We start from the raw sequence: 26700 nt of genomic DNA on the forward strand, positions 1-26700 counted from the left end.
CTAGGCCAAGGATCTAACCCCCTTGGCTGTGTGAATTCATCTGTATGGAGCTTTTGTCTTGCAGAACATAATGTCTCTGGCAGTGATGAGCAAACTTAGACTCTCATCCTTTGCCACCTATTGGAGAGACATAAGGTATACAGGTATGGGCAGACTTACCTTCCACCAGCCTAGATGAAGAATCCATGAGCAGGGACAGGGTCTCAGGGTTTCCACCGAAATTTCAACAAAGTCTAGATCAGAACCATCTCAGCTTGGTTTAGATAGCAAAAGAGACCAAGTGAGGGAAAGCTTTTGCATGATTGTGGTGACTGATGAAAAGGGAGGGGAGGAGATGGTGGCGAATAGAAAACACTTCTCAGTCAGATTGTGGAAGAATCTATTTGTCCCCAGGAGGCACAGGGTGGAAGAAGCTTTGGTAGAAAAACATTTCCCTTCAGGTAGCAGTAGCATTTCTCCATGTCTCTTAATGATAGTATAGAGCCAAAGTTGGCAGGGAAGACAATACTAGGTTATTTCACGGTTGCATGCTATTATGAAATGGAAAGAGATGGGACTCACCTCTTCAGGAAATATGCTGACATCCTTGGTCAGAAGCTATATGATATCTCAAAACAGCACAGCAGCAGACACAGCTGTTAACCCTTCTCTTCCCTTTCCCTTTCACTCTCAAATGTAATGTCAAGATTTGGAAGAGAGGTCAATTTGAATCACAGGCTGGATCTTGTCCTTTGCACCGGGAGATTTGAGTGTCTGGCAGTAGGAAAATTTCAGGCACAGAGACACCTGAAGTACCTGGTCTGTAGTGAATAGTTAAAAATCCTGTATCTGGGCAGGAAGGAAGCAGCCTTGGCTACTGCACTCTAGGCCAAATGAAACCTTTTGCAGGGAGGGGGAAATTGTTGATCTTTTGAGACTGGCTGAGCATATGTAACAGAGAGGTATTTCAGCAGTACTCAGAGTCCAGGTCTGCTAGACTCTGCTAGATGCTGTACAAACAGGGCAAAAAGACTACTCCTGCTGTTAAGAGAGACTAGCGAGTGTGTGTGAAGCCTGCTAGGAAGAATGCAACAGTGCTTGTAGCCTTCTGGAGGCCTTTGAATCAGCCTTTGAAATATAAAGCTTTGTAATTTGAATGTGCCAGCCTAAAGACAAAAAAAAAATGTTAAGGAAAGAAAAAAAAAATCAAAGGAAAGGGCCATGTACATGTATGAGAAGCTGTAGAAGCATTGAGCTTCAGAGATAAAGTTGATCCACAGAATAGCACCAGACTGACTCAGGGAGACACAGGGTCCTAAAAATTAGGCTAATAAAATTCATGAGCAGGCAACAAATGGAGCATAAGAACATGTACTATTACACATACAAAATCATATGGTGTTTGGCTCAGGGTCATGCTGAATGTCCTACTTGTTAATACAGTACAACTTCCTTGTCATTTACCTTCTAAAGCCTGGACAAAATCAAGCGTTAATGTACTGTCCACCTTCATCTGCAACACCTTAAGAGGAATGTAAAGTTTACTATTGTGGTTCTTTATTTTTTTGCTAAATTTGTAGGAAATAGGATGTATATGTAATTTTAATTCAGCTACTCTATTTCATAATAAATATTTCTAGTAAAGGTCTTTTACAATCAGTTTCTCAGAATACTGTGGTTTTCTGAAAGCCAGGTTTTCAGATCATCCCTGGATCCCAGCTCATGCTGTCAGGTTCTGTGACCTGCAACATGCTCACAGAATGCTGGAATCCTGAGAGAAGCAGTGAACATTGCTTGCAGCAGAGAGCTGCAGAGAAATTTACCCTTCTTCCTGGGCCCCCTGAGAAAATGCCAGAGAGTTTCTGCAACTGAGAAAACTAACAAAAATTGCTGGACTAGAAAGCAGAACCAGAGGAAAGGTCTTGGAGGGCACACAACAGGTTTTCCATTATTTTTTATTTGTAGATATAAAGATTCTCACTGAAAATTTCATCACATACATTGATAAACATATTTGCCTCTTTTCATCCCTTTACACTGTGAAATGCAACTTTAGGAAACCTTTTAGAGCTATGGAGAGTATCTAGCTGAAGGGCCATGGAGCAGTAAATCATACAGACAGAGGAAAGCAGCTGAGTACTAGCAGGCAGGCAGCATTTGTGTGGACAGAAGTAACCTTTTGGTATGCAAGAGTGGGCTTTTGTGTCTGTGTCTATATACCTCTGAACACATGTCTGGTGAGAGTCTGTAGCCTCTGAGAGCTCTGGTTTATTTATTTTTTAGTTCCTTGCTCTCTTTCTCAGTTAAGTACATTTTTACTCGAGAGAGACCTTTTTCCCAGCAGGTCATCTTTATCCTCACTGCTTTTTCATTAGCAAAAAGCAAGAGCCTGCAGTTTGTGCACTGGGTGTAGATACAGGGGAGGGTAGCGATACCATTGCCAAAGTGCAGTTCAGAGCTGCTAAGAGTAGGAGCCCACAGCTGGTGAGGAGGCAGGTGCCTCCACAGCGTGGCTGAGATCCCCAGAGTTATCTGACAAGGTCATAAGCACCTATGAAGAACAGATAAGGTAGGCTACAAACACAGATTCTCTCTTCACACAAGCGCTGTTTAGACAGTGACAACTAAAATTACATAAAATGTATGCATGCCACCAAGACATCTTCCATTTTCGGTAGTTTGTGAATAGCAGTTTATCCTAAGCGTCCCAAGCCATGCACATTTAACTAGGTATGGAAAGCAGAGTGTTCATGTGAGAAAGAAAAGCAACATGTTGCACAGCAGCTGTTTCATCTTCTTATAGCCATTTAAGTGTGTATCTTGACTCAAAAGTCATGTCACTTTTAATCCCAGACTACACCTTTTGCAATAAGTTCTTTCCCAGATTTCAGTACAGGCCACAGAAGCTCTGCTTTCTTCCAGTGCACTGTGGACAAGTCTTTCTTGTCCACATGCTCTAACTCTTCAGGATGGATTTCCTGTTTGTGCCAGACAGCTTTAACTGGTGACTTCTGAAGAAGCATCAGACAATAAACTCTGCAGCACTTCAGTGCAAACTGTTTTTGAACGTCATCTTCCAAAGTAACACTAGCTTGCTGAAAATCAAATGAGAACAGTTGTGAAATCCTTATAGTGTTACTTTGATTAGCATACATTGCCTCCCTCTGTGCTCATTCTGTGCAGATGCTCTGCATGAGCTAAGCATTGAAGAATTTCGTTTGTGAAAGCTGGTAGTATTAAAGTGGGACAGGCAGGGGTCCCAGGGGCACCTTAAAGAATCTTTTATTTACTAAGTCCTGGATGCTGGAACATTCCAGCAACCAGAAGCTGTCTGTATTTCCTCGTATTCAACAGAGTTCTGCAGAGACCTTGACAAGGCTGAGCTTTTGAAAAGGCCCAGCAAACTTCAAAAGGAGGAAGCTGCTCTCTGGAAGCTTCGTATGTACCTATCTCCTGGATAAAAAACACTAGACTATACTCCATTTGTATAGCAAGGGGTCTTGGACCACAACAACAGCTTCTGCAAGCTTTCCCTTGCATCTCCAAGGGAACACTGCTTGTGTTCAGGGTCTGCTCTGATATAACATGCTACAAAAACAACAAGGCTGGTTGAAAGAGTGATATAAGAAGTTATGAGAAGCCTCAGCAGGGGCTTCTACCCACATGGCCTCTGCCCATCAGCCCAGCGGTTGTTTCAAGCTTGGTGTTGGCTGGGTGCTTGCCTGAGCTATCATGTAGGGATGCCTGTGTCCAGTCTTGTACCATTTTTTCTGACCCACGGACTGAATTCTCAGCTCATCTTTGACTTGCCCCATCACTGTGGGCTTGCCTGGTGATTGCTACTCTGTGGCTGACCCTCATCACCATCATCAGCCCTGCTCTGCTCACCTGGTAGGACTGCACCCTCATTAGGGAGGGCATTGCCCTGCCTCTCCTGCCATTCCTCACTGCTCCTGATGCAGTTTTGGGAAGGTTACATGTATCTCTGTGCATGCCAGCGGGTATATGTGGGAGTATACGGGCTAGAAAGAAGATCCTCTCTACAAATGGAAAATAATTCCAAGAAGAGAGACCTATCCTGTTTTGTACAAAACTGCACAGACATAACCAGAAAACTGAATCTTTGGCCCTATTTCTGGGCTGTATCTTTACTTACCTTAGTAATTTTTTTGTAAAAGTCTGAGTGCTGTTGGAAATAGGCATTTCTTAAGAGTTCTGTTACAATTGGCATCAGCTCCTACAAACCAAAGACAGCACAAAAGCAAGCTTAGCATGTGATGCCAGCAGTGCAGCCCCTGAGTGTGCTGGGAAATAATCTGGGAAAATTGTGTTTCCCAGATCATGTCAATCAGCAATGGAGAAACTTCCAGTTTCAAGATTTGGAGGAAGGTCCTATAAAAGCAATATGCATCTGGGAAATGTCTTCTGCACTTGTTTATGTGCCTCAGCCAGCCACACAATTCAGACATGCAGCATATGTCTGTGGGACACAGAAGGGTTGCTGAAGATCAACTTTCCACTCCCCCATCCCTTTCAGCTCATGACTTATCCCCACTGTCATCACCAGTATACTTTAACAGTGTCCCTTGTAGAAACTAAGCTCTAAATGAATGGCAGGCACAGATAGCCCCGTTATCCCACCACCTGGTCCCAGTTACACAGAGAAAATAAATACTTGTTTGCAGTTGGCCATAGCGTAATTCAAAAATGAAACGTCAAGGACATTAAATATGTCATTTTTTCTCTTCTCTATGTCTTTCTCACAGGTGTCAAACAGCTTCTACAATAGAAAAACAACAGCTGATCAGAGCAGCAATCACAGTGAAATGGAAAGCATGGTGTGAGAAGAATGGTCTGAAAACACATCAGCATTAGAGTAAATTGCAGGGTCCATAATTGACTGAAATATGTCTTTAATACTTGGGAAATAAACTGTTTCAATGAGCTGTCTGCATGTTGAAGCCCATTCATCAGCATCTGTGGGTCCCTGCCATTGCAATCGATGGTAATAATGGTTTCATCTCAGTTTTGTCCTTTAAGGTTTACCATTTTCCTTTAGATTATCTCAGAATCAGAACAAAGAGTCAGACATCAGAATGGGATGTTCTATCTAGTAGTTAAAGCATTACCCATAAGAAAAATAGACTGATTTCCCACTTGTGCTTAATATGGGTGATAAATGGGACTGGGATTTGAACATGCCTTTTGGAAAGGCAGGAGGAAGCAGGTCTTTGTCAGTTTGCTCTCTACATCACTACATAGGCCCTGCTGGACTGGTAAATAACAGACAGTAACATAGTTCCCAATCCTGTCTGGTATAGAAGTACTAAATACTCAAAGCCTGCTGTACTGGCTATAGCACATCAATTTGATAAGATTCAGGTTGATAAAATGGACACGAACAAACCTTAATTATGCTTCTGCCATTTTTATATGTCATGTTGGTTGAGTTTGTCTTGAATTTTTCCCAGTCATGTAGCCTAAGCATCTCATACAATTGCACTACAGCAGACAAGCGTGAAGGGTCATTCATGTTCTCTGATTGCTTGTGCATGCTCATCATTTTAGACAAGAGCTCGTTGTTTCTAGAGCAAGAAGGATATTCAAAAAGTTAACTAAGACAAGATTAAAAAATGAATAAGCATAACTATTTTAATTAATCTATTTCAGGAATACCATATTTTCTACAATGCACTTCTCAGCTATACCATACCAGGTGATAAGCAGCTTTTGTGTGGGAAAGAGTACTTTCATGTCTCAATTTTGCATGGTCACAGTGATCAATGAATGTGATTTGCATGTGATCAAAGAGCAGTATTTGGACTATGTCTTTGTACGCTGATTCTTTTTATTAACATGTTCACCCTGGGAACATCTCCTTCCCTTTGTAGAACAACCCAATCCATCTTCCTTGATGATTCAACTAATCAAATCCATCAGTTATAAAGAGATGCTGACAGGTCAAAAGTCTGGGGAGAAGGTGCCTGCACTGCCTGCTCAGAAAAAAAGAGTCTCTAAGGACTGGAGAAAGCAAGAAGTGTGTGGCTTTTCAGTGTAAAAACATGCTGCATCAGAAATCTGAATATATATGTTACCGTGTCTCTAGTCGTTTGATCTTCTCTTTCATCTTCTGATTTTCTTCCTCAAGCTCTTTTTGTGTGACCCTTCCAGAAAATGCTCTGAAACAGATTTATTTCAAGAGGTCTCTTCATCTGTGGTTATTGTATAACAGCAGACTTGCCTCTGTGGAATCACCAACATTTCAGCAAAAACACTGTGAGGTGGGAGGGCGTAGAGCACCCAGGAAGGATTCCACATAACCAGCTTAACAACCTCCTCCACCTAGGTTTTATACTCAAAGCAAGGGCAGAGCTATCTACAGCACAAGAAAGAGAGCTGGGGCTGTGAGGATCAGAGGTGAGACAAGAGAAAGACAATGGGCTTGAAAAAAAACAGAAGTATTCTCCACTGATTAGTATCTACGCTCATCTCTTCTATAGTTTTCTTCATTTTTAATATCAAAACAGCACCAAACATCCCAAATTCTTCAGAGAGTTTCTGTCTTCATGAATTCCTTTCTCCACAGATATCTGGGTAATTGCAGTCTCTCTCCAGTGGGTGAAATTCTCCCATCTCCAATGCCTATTCTTTAGGTGATACTGCTAGAGTTTAAAAAAGCCCTTTCTAAATGATAAACTAGATATTTGGTCTATCACATACTCACACCATAGAACTGTTTTGTTTTGTTTTTTCCTTATCATTCACCAGTTTTTTAGAGGTTATGTTTCCTTCTATATTTTAGATCTCAGAGCAAATACATTCAGTTCTAATTAAAAGCACACCTCTTGTCCCATGGTTCTTTCTGCTCCTTTCAGAGTAAGGCATACCATCTTGTATTAATATTTTGTTCTTGTGAATTATTCCATCAAGTCTTTATGCTGTCAATTAAATTACCTTCATTAGTGCACGCAGAAATATTGTGTTCAGAGACTGTCTAAATTTGGAGGTGGTAAATGTAGTACGTTTATTGAAGGAAAATGACTGGCTCTAGGTGAAAGGAGGATACTGAAATTCAGAAAATCCCAGCACTTACTCCAGAGAGCTTCCTTGTTGCTGGTTGTAAGGAGGGTCAAGTTTGCTGGTCTCCTGCATCTTGGAAAGATCAGATACAGTACTCTGCCTAGAAATGGAAAAAGCAATCTATGTTAAACAAACAGACCTGGGAATAAACAAAGAATAAGGACCTGAATGCGAGAGGTGTGATCTGGATCTATACTGGTTTCTTGACAGCCTTCCATAATTAAGCAAACTAACTCACTTAGTCACACAAGTGACTAAGCTTGATCATTATTTGAGTCTAGGTCCAGGGTCTGGGAGTCACTGCCTTACATAAACCCAAGTCTTGAACCTGAGTCACTCCTGAAGAAAGCTCTATGGTTTCAGAAAGTCTAACTGTTTCTACTGCTTGCCTGTCCTCATTATCAGGCTACCCATGACTGATCATCCGCAAATCCTTAATGACTCTACTGATACTCCAAACAAGATCAGAAACTTTAAAATACTACAACTTGTCCTCAGTGAAATCCCAATAGGAAAGCCTCTTCTTCACAAAGCTGTGTATAGTTTAGAAAGGGTTTGGAAATCCAGCTATACTACTTGAAGTTTATTCACTCCTGGCCTTAGTTACTGTGAATGATCTATGTTTGTATTTTTTTTTCCCCAAAAAGTGATTCATTAGGCTATTATTTCTTTTCCTTTACTCCTGATCAACAACTTCCCTCCTTCTTCTCCATATCCCAGCTACATGTCTTCCATTGATGCATGCTTAGCTCAGGAGGGCAGTTTTCACAAAACAAACAAACAAACAAACAAAAACCATGACTGACTACACATCTACTCCAAATGTCTTCAGAGCTGCTTTTACCACTTCTCCTTTCTTGTTGGGCTGCATGCCTTTATCTTGGGCAATGCTCTTGCTAAAGGAGCCATTACCTATTCATAAAAGTATTTGCATAGAAATGAAAGTTTATGTCTCAAGATGATTTAGAATCATAGACTATCCCAAATTGGAAGGAACCCATATGGGTCATTGACACTCCTGGCACCACACAGGTCTATCCAAAAAATTAAGACCGTGTGACTAAGTGCACAGTCCAAAGGCTTCTTAAACTCCGACAGGCTCAGTGCTGTGACTACATTCCTGGGGAGCTGTTCCAGTGTGCGACCACCGTCTCAGTGAAGAACCTCTTCCTGATGTCCAGCCTGAACCTCCCCTGTCACAGCTTGACACCATTCCCACAGGTCCTATAGCTGGTCACTAAAGAGAATAGATCAGCAGCTGCCCCTCCGCTCCCCCTTGTGAGGAAGCGGTAGACCGCAATAAGGTCCCCCCTCAGCCTCCTCTTTTCCAGGCTGAACAGGCCCAGTGACCTCAGCCACTCCTCATACATCTTCCCCTCTAGGCCCTTCACCATCTTTGTAGCCCTCCTCTGGACACTCTCCATCAGTTTCATGTCCTTTTTGTACTGTGGTGCTCAGAACTGCACACAGTGCTCGAAGTGAGGCTGCACAGGGGCTCAGAGAAGGACAATCACCTCCCTCGATCGACTAGCAATGCTGTGCTTGATGCACCCCAGGATACAGTTGGCCCTCCTGGCTGCCAGGGCACACTGCTGGCTCATATTCAACTTGCTGTCAACCACAACCCCCAGATCCCTCTCTGCGGGGCTGCTCTTCAGCATCTTGTCACCCAGTCTGCACATTTAGCCATGGTTGCCCCATCCCAGGTGCAGGACCTGGCACTTGCTCTTTAAACTTCATGTGGTTGGTGATTGCCGAGCTCTCCAATCTGTCCAGATCTCTTGGCAAGGCCTTTCCACCCTCAATAGAGTCAATAACTCCTCCAAGTTTAGTATCATCAGCAAATTTGCTCAAAACACCTTCCAGCCCTACATCCAAATTGTTTATAAAAACATTGAAGAGGACAGGCCCTAAAATGGAACCTTGAGGGACCCCACTAGTGACCATCCATCAGCCAGATGTGTCCCTATTTACCACAACCCTTTGAGCCCTGCCCGTGAGCCAATTGCTCACCCATCATGTGATGTTTTTGTTTAGCTGTATGCTGGACATTTTGTCCAGTGGGATCCTATGGGAAACTGTGTCAAAAGCTTTACTGAAATCCAAAAAGATCACATCAGCTGGTTTCCCTTGATCACCTAGATGAGTGATCTCATCATAAAAGGAAATTAAATTTGTCAAACAAGACCTACCCCTTGTGAACTGCATTGTCCCCCAGGTGCACTTCAATAAATTCAAGGATCATAGAATCATAGAATCATAGAATATCCTGAGTTGGAAGGGACCCTTAAGGATCATCAAGTCCAACTCTTGACACCTCACAGGTCTACCCAAAAGTTCAGACCATGTGACTAAGTGCACAGTCCAATCTCTTCTTAAATTCAGACAGGTTCGGTGCAGTGACCACTTCCCTGGGGAGCCTGTTCCAGTGTGCAACCACCCTCTCTGTGAAGAACCCCCTCCTGATGTCAAGCCTAAATTTCCCCTGCCTCAGCTTAACCCCGTTCCCGCAGGTCCTGTCACTGGTGTTAATGGAGAAAAGGTCTCCTGCCTCTCGACACCCCCTTACGAGGAAGTTGTAGACTGTGATGAGGTCTCCCCTCAGCCTCCTCTTCTCCAAGCTGAACAGGCCCAGTGACCTCAGCCGTTCCTCGTACGTCTTCCCCTCCAGGCCTTTCACCATCTTCGTAGCCCTCCTCTGGACACTCTCCAACAGTTTCATGTCCTTTTTATACTGTGGTGCCTAGAACTGCACACAGTACTCGAAGTGAGGCCGCACCAGCGCAGAGTAGAGCGGGACAATCACCTCCCTTGACCTACTGCTGAAGTCCAAAAAAAATCACATCAGCTGGTTTCCCTTGGTCCACCATATGGGTGATCTTATCATAAAAGGAAATCAGGTTAGTTAGGCAGGACCTACCCTTCACAAACCCATGCTGGCTGGGACCAATGACTGCTTTGTCCCCCAGGTGCGCCTCAATAAGTTCGAGAACCATCTTCTCCATGATTTTACCAGGCACTGACGTGGGACTGACAGGCCTGTAATTTCTAGGGTCTTCTTTCTGACCCTTCTTGAAAATCAGCACAACATTTGCCAGCTTCCAGTCTACCGGGACCTCTCCAAATTCCCAGGATCATTGAAAAATAATTGAGAGAGGTTCCGCGATGACGTCCACCAGCTCTTTCAGCACCTGGGGATGAATCCCATCCGGACCCATGGACTTGTAGGGATCCAGGTGGAGTAGCAAATCCCGCACACGTTCAGGGTCGGTTGGGAGTTTGTCATCCCCACCGTCCCAGCCCTCCAGCTCAGGGCGCCCTGGGTCCCGAAGCCCATCATCGGCATTGAAGACAGAGGCAAAGAAGGCGTTAAGCGTCTCTGCTTTGCCTATGTCATTGTCTGTGAGGAGACCTTCCCTATCAAGGAGCGGCCCTATGTATTCTTTAGTTCTCCTTTTTCCATTCACATATCTAAAAAAACCCTTTTTATTTTCTCTCACAGACACAGCCATCTTCAACTCTAGGTGTGCTTTGGCCACGCGAATTTTCTCCCTACAAACACAAACAGCATCCCTGTATTCTTTCCATGACACCTGGCCCTCCTTCCAGTAGCGAAACACTCTCTGTTTCCGCCTAATCTCCATTAGAATGTTCCTGGTCAGCCACACCGGCCTCCTGCCCTGCCTGCCTGACTTGCAATATTTAGGAATTGCCTGATCTTGTGCTTCTAGGAGGCATCGCTTAAAGAATGACCAGCACTGGTGGACATCGAGGCCTTCAAGAGCAGTTTCCCAGGGGACCTTGCTGACTAGTTCCCTGAGCAGCCTGAAGTCCGCTTTCCCCATATCTAGGGATGAGGTTTTGGTGGCACTTTTCCTTCTGTCACCGTAAATTTTGAACTCAACCACTTCATGGTCGCTATGACCGAGGCAGCCACCAATCACCACATCTCCCACCAGACCCTCTCTGTTTTCTAGCAACAGGTCTAGGAGGGCACCTTTCCTAGTTGGCTCCGTTAGCACCTGCACCAAGCAGTTATCATCTAGGTGCTTCATGAACCTCCTGGACTTGCTCGTGTCAGCCGTGTGGCACTCCCAGTTAACGTCTGGCAAGTTGAAGTCCCCCATAAGGACAAGGGGAGTTAATCTCGAGGCCTCTCTTAGTTCTGTAAAGAATAGTTTATTGGCGCTATCGTCCTGGCCAGGCGGTCTGTAATAGACTCCCACAACGACATCCCCTTTATTCGTTCGTCCCTTGATCCTTACCCAGAGGCTCTCAACTTTGCCATCGCCAACCTGAAGTTCCACACAGTCCAGCCCCTGCTTCACATACATCGCCACCCCACCACCTCACCTACCCTGCCTGTCCCTCCTGAAGAGCCTGTAACCATCTATCGCAACACCCCAGTCACAGGACTCATCCCACCAGGTTTCGCTTATGCCGATGATGTCGTAGTTGCGGGACTGGGCCAGGACTTCTAGCTCATCCATTTTATTCCTCATACTGCGTGCGTTCGTGTAGAAGCACTTCAGGTGCGTCTCCTTACACTCAGCACCTTGTGGATCTAACCAAAGGACCTCACTGGCACACAGCCCCTCTGATTCTAGCGTACCATCCCTTAGGTCTTCACCGGCGTGCCTGGTTTTAGCCCCTTCCCCCTTTGACTCTAGTTTAAAGTCCTATCTATCAGCCCTGCCAACTCCTGACCAAAGATCCTTACCCCTCTCCGAGAGAGGCGCATCCCATCCGGTGCCATCAGGCCCGGTGTAGCATAGACCTTCCCGTGATCAAAGAACCCGAAGTTCTGCTGGTCACACCAGTGACCAGTCACACACAAGTTTATGTGAACAGCACGCCTTTCAGCTTCGATTCCCCCTATCGGAAGGACAGAGGCAAACACAACCTGCGCCCCTGATCCTCTAAGTAGTCGCCCCAAATCCCTAAAGTCTCTTTTGATCGCCTTCAGACTTCTCATTGCTACTTCATCGCTACCAGCCTGAAAGACCAGAAGCAGGTAGTAGTCAGTGGGCCGTACCAGGCACTTGACTTTCTTGGCAAAGTCTCTCACCCAAGCCCCAGGGAGGCAACAGACTTCTCTGCGGGTTGGGTCCGGTCGGCATATCGGTCCCTCTGTCCCTTTCAGAAGGGAGCCCCCCATAACAATAGCCCTTCTTTCTTTTTTGAAGGATGATGTGGCAATGCGATGTGTAGGTCGCCTTGTCTTAGGCACCCCCTCCAACTGGGACGGGTTTTTATCTACTTTGTCATTCAGATTGTCTTGTTCTAGTCCTTCACATCGATTATTTAAGGGTAGATGAGAAGGTGAGGTGGGCAGAGAGAGGGCTCACCTACCACCCCAAATAGGCACCTGCCTCCATTCCCCCCCTTGATCTAGGTCTCCTCCCGCTGCCTGGCAGGAGGAGGGAACCTCCATCTTCCGCATAACAGGAGACGCCTGTGCTGCGGCAGGCTCGTGAGCCTGCCTCAGAGAGGGTAGAGTGCACCTCCACCAGTCAATTTCCATCTCTGATTCCCTGATGCTCCTGAGCCTGTTCACCTCCTCCCGGAGCACCGCTACCTGGCTGAGCAGTTCTTCAACCTGGGCACACCTCCCACAGGCATACCCACCACTGCTGTCGGAGACCGACAGAAGGCTGGGGCACACTCTGCAGCCCAGGACCTGGACGGCTGCGTGTTTCCCCGAGCCCTCCGTCTGAGTAGGTCGGATCAGGTCATCCACCTGCTCGCACCTCACGCACGCAGTGTCTCTGCCTCCCACCGATGGCAGCAGCAGGCTCTGACACTCCCTGCATCCGGTGACCTGAACCGCTGCATTCTTTAACGGGCAGTCGGTCTGGGTGTGTACCGACCTCCTGGAGAGCGCTCCGTGCCTGGTGGAGACCATTATCACCTAGCTAACGGCTGTCGTTAACAGGTGTTCGTATGGGAGGGGGTTGCTCTCCGCCCTTCCTGCTCGCCCTTCCTGCTCGCCCTTCCTGATCGCCAAGGATAATCTTCTCCATAATTTTACCATACACTGACATGAGACTGACAGGCCTGTAGTTGCCAGGGTCCTCTTTCTTGCCCTTCTTGAAAATCAGTACAACATTTGCCAACTTCCAGTCAACTGGGACCTCTCCAGATTCCCAAGACCATTGAAAAATAATTGAGAGAGGTCCTGCGATGATGTTAGCCAGCTCTCTAAGCACCCTGGAATGGATCCCATCTGGACCCATGGACTTGTATGGATCCAGGTAGGGCAGGAAATCCCGCACATGTTCAGGGTCAGTTGGGAGTGTATCATTCCCACCGTCACAATCCTCCATCTCAGGGCACCTGGGGTCCCTAAGCCCATCATCAGCGTTGAAGACAGAGGCAAAGAAGGCATTAGATGTCTATGCTTTGCCTATGTCCTTGTCTGTGAGGTGACCATCCCCGCTGTGAGAAATTAAGTTGTGCTTTTGCAGTAGAGAATTACTTTTCTGTATTCCAAGTAGTTGTGTAGTCATAATAAGGAGAAATGCTAAGTAAAGTGGACAGTAGAAGGCCTCACTCTTCCAAAATAAGGTGGAAGCTTGAGAAAAACAGAATGAGCAGTGTGGGAACAGTACAGCAAAGATCACAGATTCTCAAAGCATAATAAAGGGGAAAAAAATGGGAAAACGGAGAAATTAAAGGGTTGAAAAAAAAAGAAAACTTGTACTTATATGGTGTAGAGGAGCGTTGAGTTGCTTGTGAACCTGTAGTACTCAGCCAATGAGGAAACAGGGGAGGTGATCAGGTGTTGAGCAATAGGGAATAAAAGGTTATGATTTGTTTACTATAACGTGCTCCTAATTGGCAGGACACCCACCATTGCAATTGCGAATAAAATAGCTTCACAGAAGATCCTGTCTGAAGAACATTATTTGAGATTTTTCACACTATCAAGTAGCAGACCTATGTTTTCTCTGGTCCCTCCTTTTTCTATTCACATATTTAAAAAAAAACCTTTTTATTGTCTCCCACAGACCTGGGTGGCTTCAACTCTAACTGGGCTTTGGCTGCATGAATTTTCTCCCTATGAACATGAACAGCATTTCTGTAGTCCTTCCATGTTGCCTGACCCTGCTTCCTGTAGCCATACACTTTATTTTTAATGCCTAAGCTCTATAAGAAGAACCCTGGTCAGCTAAGCTGGCCTTCTGCCCCGCCTGCTTGACTTCTGATATTTTGGAATTGCCTGATCCTGTGCTTTTAGGAGGCAGTGCTTAAAGACTGACCAGCACTGATGGACAACAATACCTTCAAAAGCAGTTTCCAAGGAGGCCTTGCTAACTAGTTCCCCGAGTAGCCTGAAGTCTGCTCTCCCCATATCCAGGGCTGAAGTTTTGGTGGCAGTTTTCCTCCTGTCACCAAAAATTTTAAACTCAGCCACTTCATGGTCACTATGACCAAGACAGCCGCCAATTGCCATGTCTCCCACCAGACCCTCTCTGTTCTTCAGCAACAGATCTAGGTGGGCTCTTTTCCTAGTTGTCTCCCTTAGCACCTGCACCAAGAAGTTATCACTGAGGTGCTTTAGGAACCTCCCAGACCTGCTCATTTCAGTCATTGTGGTAATCCCAGTTGACGTCTGTCAAGTTGAAGAAGTCCCCCATAAGGACAAGGGCAGCTGATCTCAAGGTGTTTCTTAGTTTCTCAAATAATAATTCATCAGTGTCAGCAGTCTAGCTGGGTGGTCTGTAATAGACTTTATTTGTTTGTCCCTTAATCCTTACCCAGAGGCTCTCAACTTTGCCATTGCCAGCTGCAAGCGCCATACAGTCCAGACCCTCCTTCGTGTACATTGGCACCCCACCACCTCGTCTGCCCTGCCTGTGCCTCCTGAGGAGCCTGTAACCATTACTGCAACACACCAGTCACAGCACTCATCCCACCAGGTTTCGCTGAAGCCGATGGTATTGTATTTCTGGGACTGAGCCAAGACTTCTAGCTTATTCTGTTTATTCGTCATACTGAGTGTGTTTGTGCAAAAGCACTTCAAATGCACCTCATTGTACACAGCACTCATAGAGTAGACTGAAGGACCTCAGTAGCACGCAGTCCCTCTGATTTTATTATAGCATTAAAGCACTATCAGAGGGACAGAGGCAAACATGACCTATGCCCCTGATCCTTTAACCAGTCACCCCAAAGCCCTAAAGACCCTTTTGATTGCTCTTGGACTTCTCCTTGCTACTTCATCATTACTGGCCTGAAAAAACAGTAGTGGGTAGTAGTCAGAGGGCCGTATCAGGCGAGTGACTTTCCTGGCAATGTCTCTTACCCACGCCCCAGGGAGGCAGCAGATTGCCCTGTGGGTTGGGTCTGGACAGCATATCAGGCCCTCTGTCCCTTTCAGAAGGGAGTTCCCCATGACAACAACCCTACTTTCTTTCTTGATAGAAGATGTAGTGATGTGAGGGGTAGATTGCCTTGCCTTAGGCACTCCTTCCAACCATGATGGGCTTTCGTCTACATCACTGTTTTGACTGTCAAGTTCTGGAGCCTCATACCTGTTACGTAAGGTTAGTCAGGAAGGTGAGGTGGGCAGGGAGAGGGCTCACCTACCACCCAAGCAGAAACCTTCCCCCCTTGTCTTAGGTCCCCCTCCTACTGCCTGGTGGGATGGGGGAACCTTTGTCTATTGTGCAGTGGCTGCCTGGTGGGATAGGGGAGCCTTTGTTTCTTGTGTGGTGGCTGGCTAATGAGTCTGCCTCAGGGTGGGTAGAGTATGCTTTCACCGGTCAATTTCCCTCTCTGACCCCCTGAATTTCCCTCTCTGACTCCTCTCTGACTTGATTTCCTGTAATGTACCCTACACCTTGAGCTGCACTCCAAGACAAATCTGTCTTGGATCTCAAGCCTATCTATGAAAATGGAACCAAATAGGAGAATGAAAGTTTGGACCATCCTGCAGAACAGTTCTGATAGCCAAGGTTGAATATGTTTTCATGACAATTGCAGAAACACATGATTTCTCCCTCATACGTATTCTTAAAATAAAGATTCATGGTACCTGTTGCAGTTCTCCAGAAATTGTAGTCAAACCTCAACATTGTCATACCAAACTCTCTTCTCACTGCCCATCAGTCCATTGGGGAAGAAAGAAATTATGACACATTACAGTCAGTAAGAAAGAAAATATTCATTAAAGACCTATGAAATGCATAAACTAAAATTCCTCCCTCCAGTTCTTTATCAGCTTCTAGCTTATTTAAACAAACAAACAAAAAAAAAAACAACTATGGACCAAAACTTCTAAAGACTGTGTTTTGCCAGGTAGGTGGTTTGTGATTTTCTGAGTATAAGGACAGGGTGGAGCTAGCACTGCAAATAAAATACTGTCAAAGTGTAAAAGCTGTATGCTATATGATGCAGATTAAACAGCTTCCGTAAGCTGGCTCTGGGTTCCCAATAGAGCCCCCGCAAATGTTGGTACTAAGCCAGAGACACCCTTGTTTGGCTTGTTTGTAACCTCCTGTCCAACCTGTACTAGCATACACTAGATGCAATTGATCATCAGGGTCCTCATTGGTTTTAGGGCAGAAAAGGGACTGCTCTCCGTAGGGCATTAGTGCCAGCCACCAGCAGGTGAAGAACCTGCAAATGACTCAGTCCTCCCTCCTTTGGAAGCAAGGCTCAGCAAGGACGTGGAAGCATGGAGAACCCATACCAGTCCTGGGGAAAGCACTATTCTCTCAACATTTTCAGTGTATCCCAAGGTTAGGGAAATCATCTGGAGACAGTATCCCTAAAACAGAGGTGAGCTTTCAGAAGGTTGCAGACAGGACATTGATATTTCTTCTCTGGGGACTCTCACCACTCATCAGATCCCAGTGTTAGCCCTGTGCTATCTCACACAGCACACTCCTGCCAGACTGAGGACAGAAGGAAAAGGTGTGACAAAAGACACCTGCAGGTTAGGGAGGAACAGAGTTTGCAGAACTGGTAGAGAAACAGAGTGAGAAGGCTGGAGAAGTGAGGGAGCTAGGGAGAGCACGCATACCAGACAGTTGTGGTAGGAGGGAGAGGGAACAGAGTCCCAACCAGCTCTCCCACCTACCTGTGGCCAGAGTACATTTTTCAGGCTTAGCACAGTTATTTCTGCTGAGGCATGCTCAAAGGATTGGCTTGCAGGTCCCTGGCAACAAGGAGGCAGACCCAGGCCTTTCCTTGCTGAAAGAGGAATGTGGTCAAATCCTCTACTGTGTTTCTGTCCCACAAAGCTCAGAGCTATGAGGAAGGGCTGTGCCTTCCCTGGCTCCAGCGCCAAAGGCTGTGGAGAAAGTGTGTTTGTTCCTGTGTGCGCGTTGCACCAAGTATATGGTTCCCGGACACCCCTGCACAAACCTGGCCAGAAATATTCCCAAGTAGCTGTCAGCAATGCTAGAGCTTGCCTTGGCCTACGGGTCCCTAGCTTCTGCTACTGAAGGCATGGTGGGAAGTTGGGGGAATCTTACAATGCTCTTTTGAAAGAAGAAACCTGGTACACATATGGGCACCACGAAAACTTATGCCCCAAACTGTACTGTCACAGGAAACCTTTTCTTGCTTGCTTGTTTGCTTTCCTTCCTTTTAGGGTTAAGCATGTCTATGTCCCAGCCCATGCATGCCAAGGCTGGGCCGTGCAGGGGATGGCACTAGGCCAGAAACCAGTTGTGTTGTATTTTTCTCGGTGGTACTGCCAGCCTCAACAAGCTATGGTCTTAGAGTAGGTAACAGTCCACATGGATCTGCTTTTATTTCTGGAAAGAGCCTTCGAGTTTCCCTTCCAGCCAAAGAGGTGACTATTGTCCTAACACCCCCTGCCATAGAAGCTGGGAACATGAAGGACTGGGAACATGTAGAACTGCAGGGGCCATAACTTTGGACCACCAGAATGAGGATATTTTCTGGTTGCCTGACTCACCTAAATTCTTTTTCCAACTTCTCCAGCCTTTCCATCATATCAGTATATAAGTATATAAGTCCTTGAAGTCGTGTTTCCTTTCCACAGGCTGAATTTTGCCATGAGGTATTTAATATTCCCTGAGGGGGAAAAAAAAAAAAAAAAAAAAAGGGAATTCTTAAAATGAAGGGAAAAAAAGATCACATACTCTAAAGAGATATTTTATAAAAGACAGCCAGCCTCTTGAACAAATACTCCATGGCTACATCCATGCTAGTGACTAGATCAGAGCCATGGTACAGGCTCCAGGGCACATGATGGCACAGCACACTCCTGGATGCAGTTTTGGCAGAAGTGAGCTAGCCCTGTCCCACATGATGCCTAGCACAGTTCAGGGGACTGTACCGGCCAGGGTTTCCTAAACATAGATGGAAGATTTGAGCTGGATTAGGGCTGGATGAAGTGGGCAGGATAAAGGGAGCCCTCCCAGAAAAGAAATAAAACCCAGAACTATGGAGTGTGGGGAACAAATGCAGGTGGCTGGTGTGCTGAAATCAACTTTGTACGGTATGTGTTGTTTTTGTTTTTAATAGAGAAGAACAAAGCAATATGTTCTCAAGGTGATTTTAATTTTTAACCTGCTCTGTGCCCCGTTTCCCAGTGCAAATCCCAAACATCAACTACTATCACAAAGGCAATCCCAGGTTCAGGTGCTCCTGCAGCTCGGATACAGGTAGAGCAGACAGCAAACTCCTTCCCAAAGCAAGGCAGCATCAGGGGAACCCTACACATCACTTTATGCTGATCCACATCTACATGACCTCTGCAAGGGGCTGTCCTGCCCCTCTCTCCCAGGACTTCCCCATTCCTCTCCTGCTGAAATGGATTTTGGATTTGTTTCCTTGAACGGCTTGGTTTTCAGCTATATCACTTGATTTCCAGCCTTTAACTGAGGACACCTTTTTTTCTTTTTTTTTTTTTTTTCTTTTTTTTTTTTTTAATTTGAACTCACCATTTCAGTATAAAATCTGCATTTAAGTCAGCCTTTCCCCTCAAAATAAAGGAGTACAGAGAGGGTTCCCCTAAAGTCTAGGATCTGTTACACTGTTTATATTGTTCTTTCAAATTTCTTTTCCTTTCACATGCATTTAAGGTGTGCCTTATCCTTTGGAGCAGAATTTGATCATGGGAGACTGACTGACCATGTGACTCCTCAGGGAAGCTCCACAGGACAGGAGGTAGGAAACAAAGCTGTTTGAAATATTTCACTCAGGAAATGTTTGCAGTTCCCTTCCTGCAAGCCCCCATACCTGCTAGGTCTAAGTTTGAACTTTAAGTTTAAGGTGTAAGTTTAGCTGGAGACAACCTCTGTGCAACATACCTGTCAACTTCTGAAGTCCCCTCTCTAGAATAAGTGTTCATATTCTCCATGCATCCCAAGTTGGTTGTAGGAGAGAAAGCCGGGTCGATCCACGAAGTTACAGGAGGAGAAAATGTTCAAGTGAGTGGCAGCACTGTGTTCCTAGGAGCGCAGACAGCAAATGCAAGTGCCAGGGAGTTTCTTGCTTACATACTGTGAGATTCAGCCCTCCCTTTTACAAGAAAGGGTACTGTTTCCTGGAATTGATGTCCGAATTTACTTCCCTTCAGCCAGTAGCCAGTAAAGACAGGATGGGGGTGACTTCATGCTGCAGTAGTAGCCAGAACAGTTTCAATTTCATCCCAGTCTGTTATATTTATTCCTCTGTAACCCCAGAGCTGTGCGTATTTGCGATGCTGTCAGACATGGCCAGCGATTCAGTCTTTGTCGTCGCTATAGATTTTGGCACATCCTACAGTGGGTACTGTTTTTCCCTTGCTTCGGGTACAGACCAAATCCGCCAGGTGTTCTGGGGAACAGAGCATGGTCTCAAGACCCCGAAGACGCCCACATGCATCTTGTTCAACCAGAAGAAGGAGTTCAGTAAATTTGGCTATGATGCTGTGATGAAGTACAAGAGCCTGCCCTCCGGCGAAGCTGACAAGTGGTACTTCTTCGAGAACTTCAAGATGAGACTGTACAACACGGTATGTAGAGTGATTACTGCTAATGCAAGTCAGAGCTATTTGTTTATTTAAGGGATGTGGGTTAAAGGAATTGGTGAAGGGGACAGAGTAATCTGGCTGGCCAAGATGAATGAACAGAAGTCAAAGGGCATTTTGATAAACAAGAAATGATTTACATTCTTAATTAGCTAACGGCTTCACGAGACTGCAGACCCCATTGAAGCCAAATACTTGTTCTTAACAAAAATCTACCCTGCTCTAGAACTTAGCAGAGAAACTAACCTCTTTCTGGGACTTTCTACCTCAGTCTTGTACATAGAACAAAGGAAGTTTCTTGTAATTCAAGATGGGTTGACCCAGGGTCAGCCTGTCTTTCCCTCCCCTGAAGGAATGTCCTCAAGCCGTGTCTGTCTGTCTTTCAAGCAAGTAGTAGTTACTGTTTTTCTCCGACGGCTCTGTGCTAGTTCAGACTTGTTCATGGCTTTTTCTGGTAAGGTTTCTTCAACCAAACATCATGCTACCTCAGGGCTTCCTTGTCTGTGCTCTGTGGTCCTACAGCACCTCCCACAGGTCTTCCACCTTTTTCTGCTTTTTGCCTATTGAGATTAACTTTTCCTAAGTGTCACCATCTGTCACCATCTGCTTTTATTAGTTCACTTTGGCTCTGTGCTTTTCATTTTACTTTGTATGTCCTCAAAATTGGTGTTTCTCCACTGTGAGTGTTTGCACAAAGTCTTACAACTTGATGTGTGCTTGCTACTAATCCAGAGAACAGAGTCAGCCCCAGATGAAGTCCCTTGTCTGCTCTTTAGCATCCTCCAGTGCTAAGCAATGAGTGCTGATCCAGGTGTGGGGGAGGTGGGAGGCTGCTGTAAGGACTCCCCTCCCCAGGAAAGGTGTGAACAATGTGGTCTGACATCTGACATAGTGTCACCCATGGAGTGATAGGCTCTCACTCACTTTTGGGGCAGGAGGTTCTGAAGAGAGATTTTAGTTCAAGCCCATTTCTCTGTACCCACAGAGCAGATGGTTAAGGGAAATATTAGAAAGAGACAAGACAGGGAAACAACAATTCCTAGACACCTACCTTGTTATTGCTGAATCTCCACAAAAAGTGCCCATGGAGAAAATACATCACCTTCTGTTGACTGAGCCAGGAACAGTGACAGGAAATGAGTTTATAAGTAAAAATAAACATAGATTGCTTTTCCTTCCAGTGGCTGCACAGTACCTTTTCTGACTGTTATAGCTGGGCAGACCCTGGACCTGCCTACTTACCTCCATTGGCTGTAAAGGTTCCCAAGTTCATTAATTTGTTTATCCAGTTGATGATTGTTCTGATTTAGGGCCATCTTTCGTAGAATCATAGACTCATTTAGGTTGGAAAAGACCATTAAGATCATCTGGTCCACCCTTTAACCTACCACTGCCAAGTCCACCATTAAACCATGTCCCTAAGCTCTACATCTACACATTTTTTGAAGACTTCTAGGGATGGTGACACAGCTAGGCAGCCTGTTTCAGCCATCTTTGATGTCTGCTGAAGCAAAACAAAGAGAAATGTGCAGTAAAGTCTGGCTCACAAAACTTTGGATACAGGCAACAATTTCCACATTTCTAGATAGAGCAGGGAAGCAGGAACTGATGGAGGAAGTTTGGGGCTCCTGGAAGAGACCGAAAAAGTGTCAGAGCAGCCACCTGTCTCAGGTTTCACATATACCCAGGCAGACACATAAGCCCATAAACCAAGAGGACACATTACAGATAAATTGTATCAGAACAGAGGGGTATTTGTCTGTATATTTTTCCAGTATATATTTTGTTAACTACATACACCAGAGCATAGAAGCAACCTGAAGTCTCTGTACATATGCCTGGGAAATATAGGATGATGTCACGTAGAAAGTACAATTCTCCCCACTACTGTTCAGGAGGATCTATAGGGTCTTTATAAAAGTTGGAACACAAGGAACAGTTGACTTATCAACCACATGGGTATTTTGCCTATTGAAAGATTATAGGCAAGCAGTTTGGTAGCTGACCTGCATCAATTAGACTTTAGTTAGCTACATAATGAAGCCATTTGGGGGAATTTACTGAGATCTGGAGATAGGACCTCATTCTATAGCACGTTCTGTGCAGTGCTCAGTGTAAAGAGGACAGAACTGTTACTGGGACTTCTACATTTAACCCCAAGACATTTTTACTGTTTCCTCTCAATTGTAGAAAGTCACTTCTGGCATGGAGATGGAAGCAAGCAATGGAAAGACACTTCCTGCCCTGATGGTCTTTGCTGAAAGCCTACGCTACATGAAGCAACATGCCCTGAACACTGTCCAAGAGGCCTCTTTCCACACCGTCTGTGACCCCCAGGAGATCACCTGGGTCATTACTGTCCCAGCCATATGGAGTGCAGCTGCCAGGCAGTTCATGCGGCTGGCAGCAAAAGAGGTAAAACCAGTGGTTATCCCACTTCCTCAGGTTATCTTCTCAGATTTCTTTACCCATCAAGGAAGAGGAAATGTTCTTTTTTTAAATAACCTGCATTTCAAATTTCTATCCATCAGGGAGATGAATCTCCCATGATATGTGTGTAGGGGAATGTCCTGAGCTGGAAGTAACCACTGCTCTGCCCCTTCTCCTGCCACTGTCTAGAAATGAGCCCACAGAGATCAGTGGTGCAAGAAGCATTACTCCAGGGTGGATGAGAACAGCCTCACTAGCAGGTGATTTTCATGCAGCAGTGATCTTGCCACCTTTCCTGAACTGACACTTCTCTTGTGATTTTAGGCAGGACTCATCTCTGACATGATTTCTGAGAAGCTGATTATTGCCCTGGAGCCAGAGGCTGCATCACTTTGGTGCAAACAGCTTCCACAAGAAGGGTTTATCGTAGAGGCCAGTGACAAGAAAAAGTTTGAAGACTCCCCTGGGATCCAGTATATTGTTGTTGACTGTGGAGGTAAAGTTTTCCCTGTTCAACAGGTACAATCTTTGCTGGGCATGGAGAGTGGCTGTTTTGCTGCGTCTAACACAGAGGCCCCCAAAAGGACTGCAGAGCAGTCCCAGAGCTTGAACTCCACTTCTGTGATTGTCATGGTATTTTTATTTTAATTTTTCTCTTCATGAGATCCCATGGGCAGGTAACAAAATGGGAAGAAAGGGCAGGTCTTCTAAAGGTTTGATCCATGGCAAATGGAAGTCAATGAGTGTCTGATGTCTTCCAGCACTTCAGGCCAGCCAGTCGCTGCACAAGCTCCTGCCATCATGCCACTCCATCCTGCTCCCTGTTCCAGCACTGGCCACTGACACACACCCAATTACTGTTGTGTAGCTTCCTCTGTAGGAGCAAGTGCAGTGCCCAGTGAACTGGCCAAAGCGATTAACTAGTAGGCCCTGTAGAATAAATAATTAAAAATAGTTGATAGAGCGCCACTTAGTAATTTCTGTTGTTTCCTGTGGGAGTTTTTTAGAGTGACATGAATTTACTGTCAAGAGCACTCTGGTGATTGTGAACAAAGACTGCCAAAGTATCAGGACCACCACAGGTTTCTCACAGTCTCACCATCACTGTTAATTTTAACTCAGAGCTTGTGTAACAAAAGGCAAGAGTCAACTTAAATTTAGTGCTTAAATTTAGGAAATCTAAAGGCATACAGGCAATAGAGAAAGAGAGCATATGTGAAAAAGAAAGCACCAGAAAAGCACACTTGGGACCCAGGAGTTCAGAAAGTAAGACTATATTCAGTGAAAAGTAAGGATCTTGTGTAATTCAGAGAGAATATCTAACTTGATTTGTCTGTGTGTATGTGTGTAGGCGGCACAATAGACATCACAGTACATGAGATCCAGGAAAACCATTATCTGAAGGAGTTACACAAGGCATCTGGAGGTGGATGGGGAGGCAACAGAGTGGATGAAAACTTCAGTGCATTCCTCAGAGAAATATTCGATGATGGTGTATGGGATGAATATGTAAAGAGCCACCCTACTGAATTGCAACATATGATGTACAACTTTGGTCTACAGAAATGCTCTGCCAGCAGGGAAGCAGTCTACATACGTTGCTACTACAACTTGACAAGAGTGGCAGAAAGCAGGAAGGAGATCTCTCAGTTCTTCACAAAAGTCACAGGAGCTGTATGGTGTGATGGGATGATCATGATTACATATGAGAAAATGAAGAGCTTTTTTGAGTACAGTATCAAAAATATTGTTGGTACTTTGAGGGAAATCCTTGGCAAGCCTGAGATGGCCAAGGTCCAGTACATTTTACTTGTGGGAGGTTTTTCAACTAGCATCATCTTGAGGGATGCAATCCGTCAGGCTTTTAGCATGAAGTATCATGTCCTTTGTCCCATGGAGGCCCAAGCTGCCGTTGCAAAAGGGGCTGTTTTATTCGGAGTCAATCCAAAAATCATTGCTTCAAGAATCAGTGTTCGGACATATGGTGTAGAAATATACACAACATTTGATGTTGCTATCCACGACTTTTGTAAACGATATGTCTCAAAAGCTGATGGGCTTGTTTATTGCAAAGATATCTTCAAGAAATTGGTGGGAATTGAGGAGTCAGTGAATATAAATGAAGTTGCCGAATATATTTTTCAGCCAATAGAAGCAGATCAGACATGTACACGCTTTTCTTTCTACTCCACGGAAAAGCAGTGTGCTCAGTATGTAGATGAGGAAGGGATGGAACTGCTTGGCTCATGCACAGTACCAATGCCAGACACAAGGCTGGGGAAGAATCGCGAACTGAGGCTGGATATTAAATTTGGGCTTACTGAATTTAAAGCCACAGCTACAGACATTACTTCCAAACAAAGTCGAACAATTGTGATAGATTTTTTAGCAGTGTAAATGCTTTGTTCTTAGAGCAGCAGGGACAACAAATTCAAGGGACAGCCTAAGCAGTAGGTACCAACTACTACAATGTAAAATGGCAAATGGACCATAAAGTTTATTATCCAGTCTTACCCTTAATTCAAAATCAGGTCCCTTTATCTGGAGTCCAGGTTTAATACTGCCAGGGGAGACATTTAAATGGATTTAAGTTTTCTTCAGAACATCACTTAGAAATACATTATGTATAATCAAAGGGCTCTTGTCTGAGCCCTTCTGTCCAGCTGAAGATACTCCCTATGTCACTGACTTGGGCTTAATGTTTTCTGTTTCCATAAAAGCTCATCTCTTTCCCTCCTGTCTAGAGCACCTGTGAACAGGCTCAGCAAAATGTGGCCTTTGTGAGCCCAAATTTGCCCAGGAAAAGCATGTAACAATGAAGTGTGCTGGGTCTGTCTGGGATGCAGTTAACTTTCTTCATGACTCTAATGTTTGCATTTGTAACTTTACCAAAATTCTAGAATGTGATTTTAGTTACTCAGCTTCTGTCGCCTCTTACCAACTTATTACATCCAATTATACTTAACTTCATGATCTGCTGCCTACTCCTATTGGAATGAACCTTACCCTGCTGAAGAAATTACTGTTATATGAAGACTTGAAGCGGTTGATGAAACAAGTTTGAGAAAATGGACAAAAGACTCCGATTACTGTCCATCATGAAGACTTGAAGCGGTTGATGAAACAAGTTTGAGAAAATGGACAAAAGACTCTGATTACTGTCCATCATGATATAGAAGAAATACATCGAGTGATGGAAAGAGTAAAGAAAGATGAACAGCACCATTGGTGGGACACATTGTTTGTATGGTCGCCAACTGCCACAGGAGTCTTCAACAAGATGCTTCACCCTGTTATTGTTTGGTTAATACTCGCTGCATTACGCTTTATACTAACAATTTGTTTGCATGTTAAACTCTGGACTATGATGAAATGTTTCGTATCCTTACACGAAATACATACACTCGATAATCCTCATCCAAAAAATGTATGTGATATACCCAATACATTCCAAATGTCATGAAGTTTAAGTGACTATAGTCATGAGGTGGGCTACACTTCCTTGAGCAGGAAGTCCTGCCTACACATGGTCAGGTCCACTACCCAATCAGGCCTTAAAACTGTTATCGTGTATGTGCGTGCTAAGGATATAGCTTCTCTGCCTAACGCTGAACTGTTCCAGTGCTAATACTCAGTTAGTCAGATACACTGAATTAAAAATCAGCATTGGAGTCTTTGTTAGCTGCAATGACTATGTTAGAACCACTGCTATCCATCTACTTAATCCTTGTCAGTCATTACAACAGGATTCAGAGGATTAATCTGCAAATATGTTATGCCGCATGCTGTATAAAAGATGAACTATTTTGAATATGATGCATGTGTTTTCATGTTTACAGTCTTAAATGCACATTAAAAATACTCACAGCAGAAATCTGAGTAGATTTCTATAGAGTCAGATCATATTTTTCTGTAAAATACGTAAGGGCTATTCTGTGTGGCTAAGGTCCACATGGTTTGCACATTCCCTGTGCCATTATTTTTGTCCTTCTTGCTCCCAGTCTGGCAGTGCATGGTCCCCAGACCAAACCTGCTTCAAGTCTATCTGTGCCACTGGAGAGATAAAAGGAGAATTTGAAACAGAGCACTCTGTATATTTCTTATCCTTTTGAATTTGTACTTTCGCAAGTGCAAAGTACAACACGGCTCCACTCAAGCTCACAGTGCTCAATGTAGGAGAGAACTGCCAGACACACTAATAAAAGCAACGTGGAGGA

General features: G+C 44.8%; 2 protein-coding genes across 12 annotated transcripts in view; one reads left to right on the plus strand and one right to left on the minus strand.

The window, feature by feature from the left end:
• Positions 1-26362, plus strand: part of LOC119714235 (heat shock 70 kDa protein 12A-like) — a 32520-nt gene extending 6158 nt beyond the window's left edge. The window contains exons 2-7 of one of the 9 annotated variants that reach the window (XM_038169276.2): positions 4746-4984; positions 19125-19209; positions 19842-20038; positions 22244-22468; positions 22808-22979; positions 23835-26362. In XM_038169276.2, the coding sequence (XP_038025204.2) occupies positions 19958-20038; positions 22244-22468; positions 22808-22979; positions 23835-24880 (1524 nt within the window). In that variant the 5' untranslated portion in view covers positions 4746-4984; positions 19125-19209; positions 19842-19957 and the 3' untranslated portion in view covers positions 24881-26362. Of the gene's footprint in view, positions 1-4745; positions 4985-5649; positions 6078-19124; positions 19210-19466; positions 20039-22243; positions 22469-22807; positions 22980-23834 lie in introns of those variants that run through there. The other 8 variants (XM_038169271.2, XM_038169281.2, XM_038169285.2 and 5 more) reach the window with 8 other exon arrangements.
• Positions 1916-19492, minus strand: LOC101803211 (uncharacterized). Of its 3 annotated transcripts, none has more exons than XM_038169289.2 (8): positions 19353-19492; positions 17993-18111; positions 7073-7159; positions 6075-6158; positions 5387-5564; positions 4655-4759; positions 4136-4216; positions 1916-3074 (listed from the first exon to the last, which is right to left on the minus strand). In XM_038169289.2, exons 2-8 carry the CDS (start codon positions 18028-18030, stop codon positions 2823-2825), a joined length of 825 nt encoding a protein of 274 aa, XP_038025217.1. In that variant the 5' UTR covers positions 18031-18111; positions 19353-19492; the 3' UTR covers positions 1916-2822. The 3 variants fall into 3 exon arrangements, with proteins under 3 accessions (XP_038025217.1, XP_038025221.1, XP_038025216.1); XM_038169293.2 differs by lacking the exon at positions 19353-19492 and adding an exon at positions 16100-16162 and having other exon boundaries at positions 17993-18083; XM_038169288.2 differs by lacking the exon at positions 17993-18111 and having other exon boundaries at positions 19353-19490.
• Positions 26363-26700: the final 338 nt, after the last annotated feature.

The sequence above is a fragment of the Anas platyrhynchos genome, chromosome 1 (assembly GCF_047663525.1).
Source record: "Anas platyrhynchos isolate ZD024472 breed Pekin duck chromosome 1, IASCAAS_PekinDuck_T2T, whole genome shotgun sequence".
Classification (NCBI taxonomy): domain Eukaryota; kingdom Metazoa; phylum Chordata; class Aves; order Anseriformes; family Anatidae; genus Anas; species Anas platyrhynchos.

Excerpts from the sequence above, each read along its gene's own strand:
- LOC101803211 (XM_038169288.2), bottom strand. The coding sequence starts at position 19,402 with ATGGAGAATATGAACACTTATTCTAGAGAGGGGACTTCAGAAGTTGAC. Across the intron at positions 6,159-7,072 it reads CAACAAGGAAGCTCTCTGGA|AGCATTTTCTGGAAGGGTCA; the intron begins GTAAGTGCTGGG and ends AATCTGTTTCAG. Across the intron at positions 4,217-4,654 it reads CTATGGCCAACTGCAAACAA|GAGCTGATGCCAATTGTAAC; the intron begins GTATTTATTTTC and ends TTTGGTTTGTAG.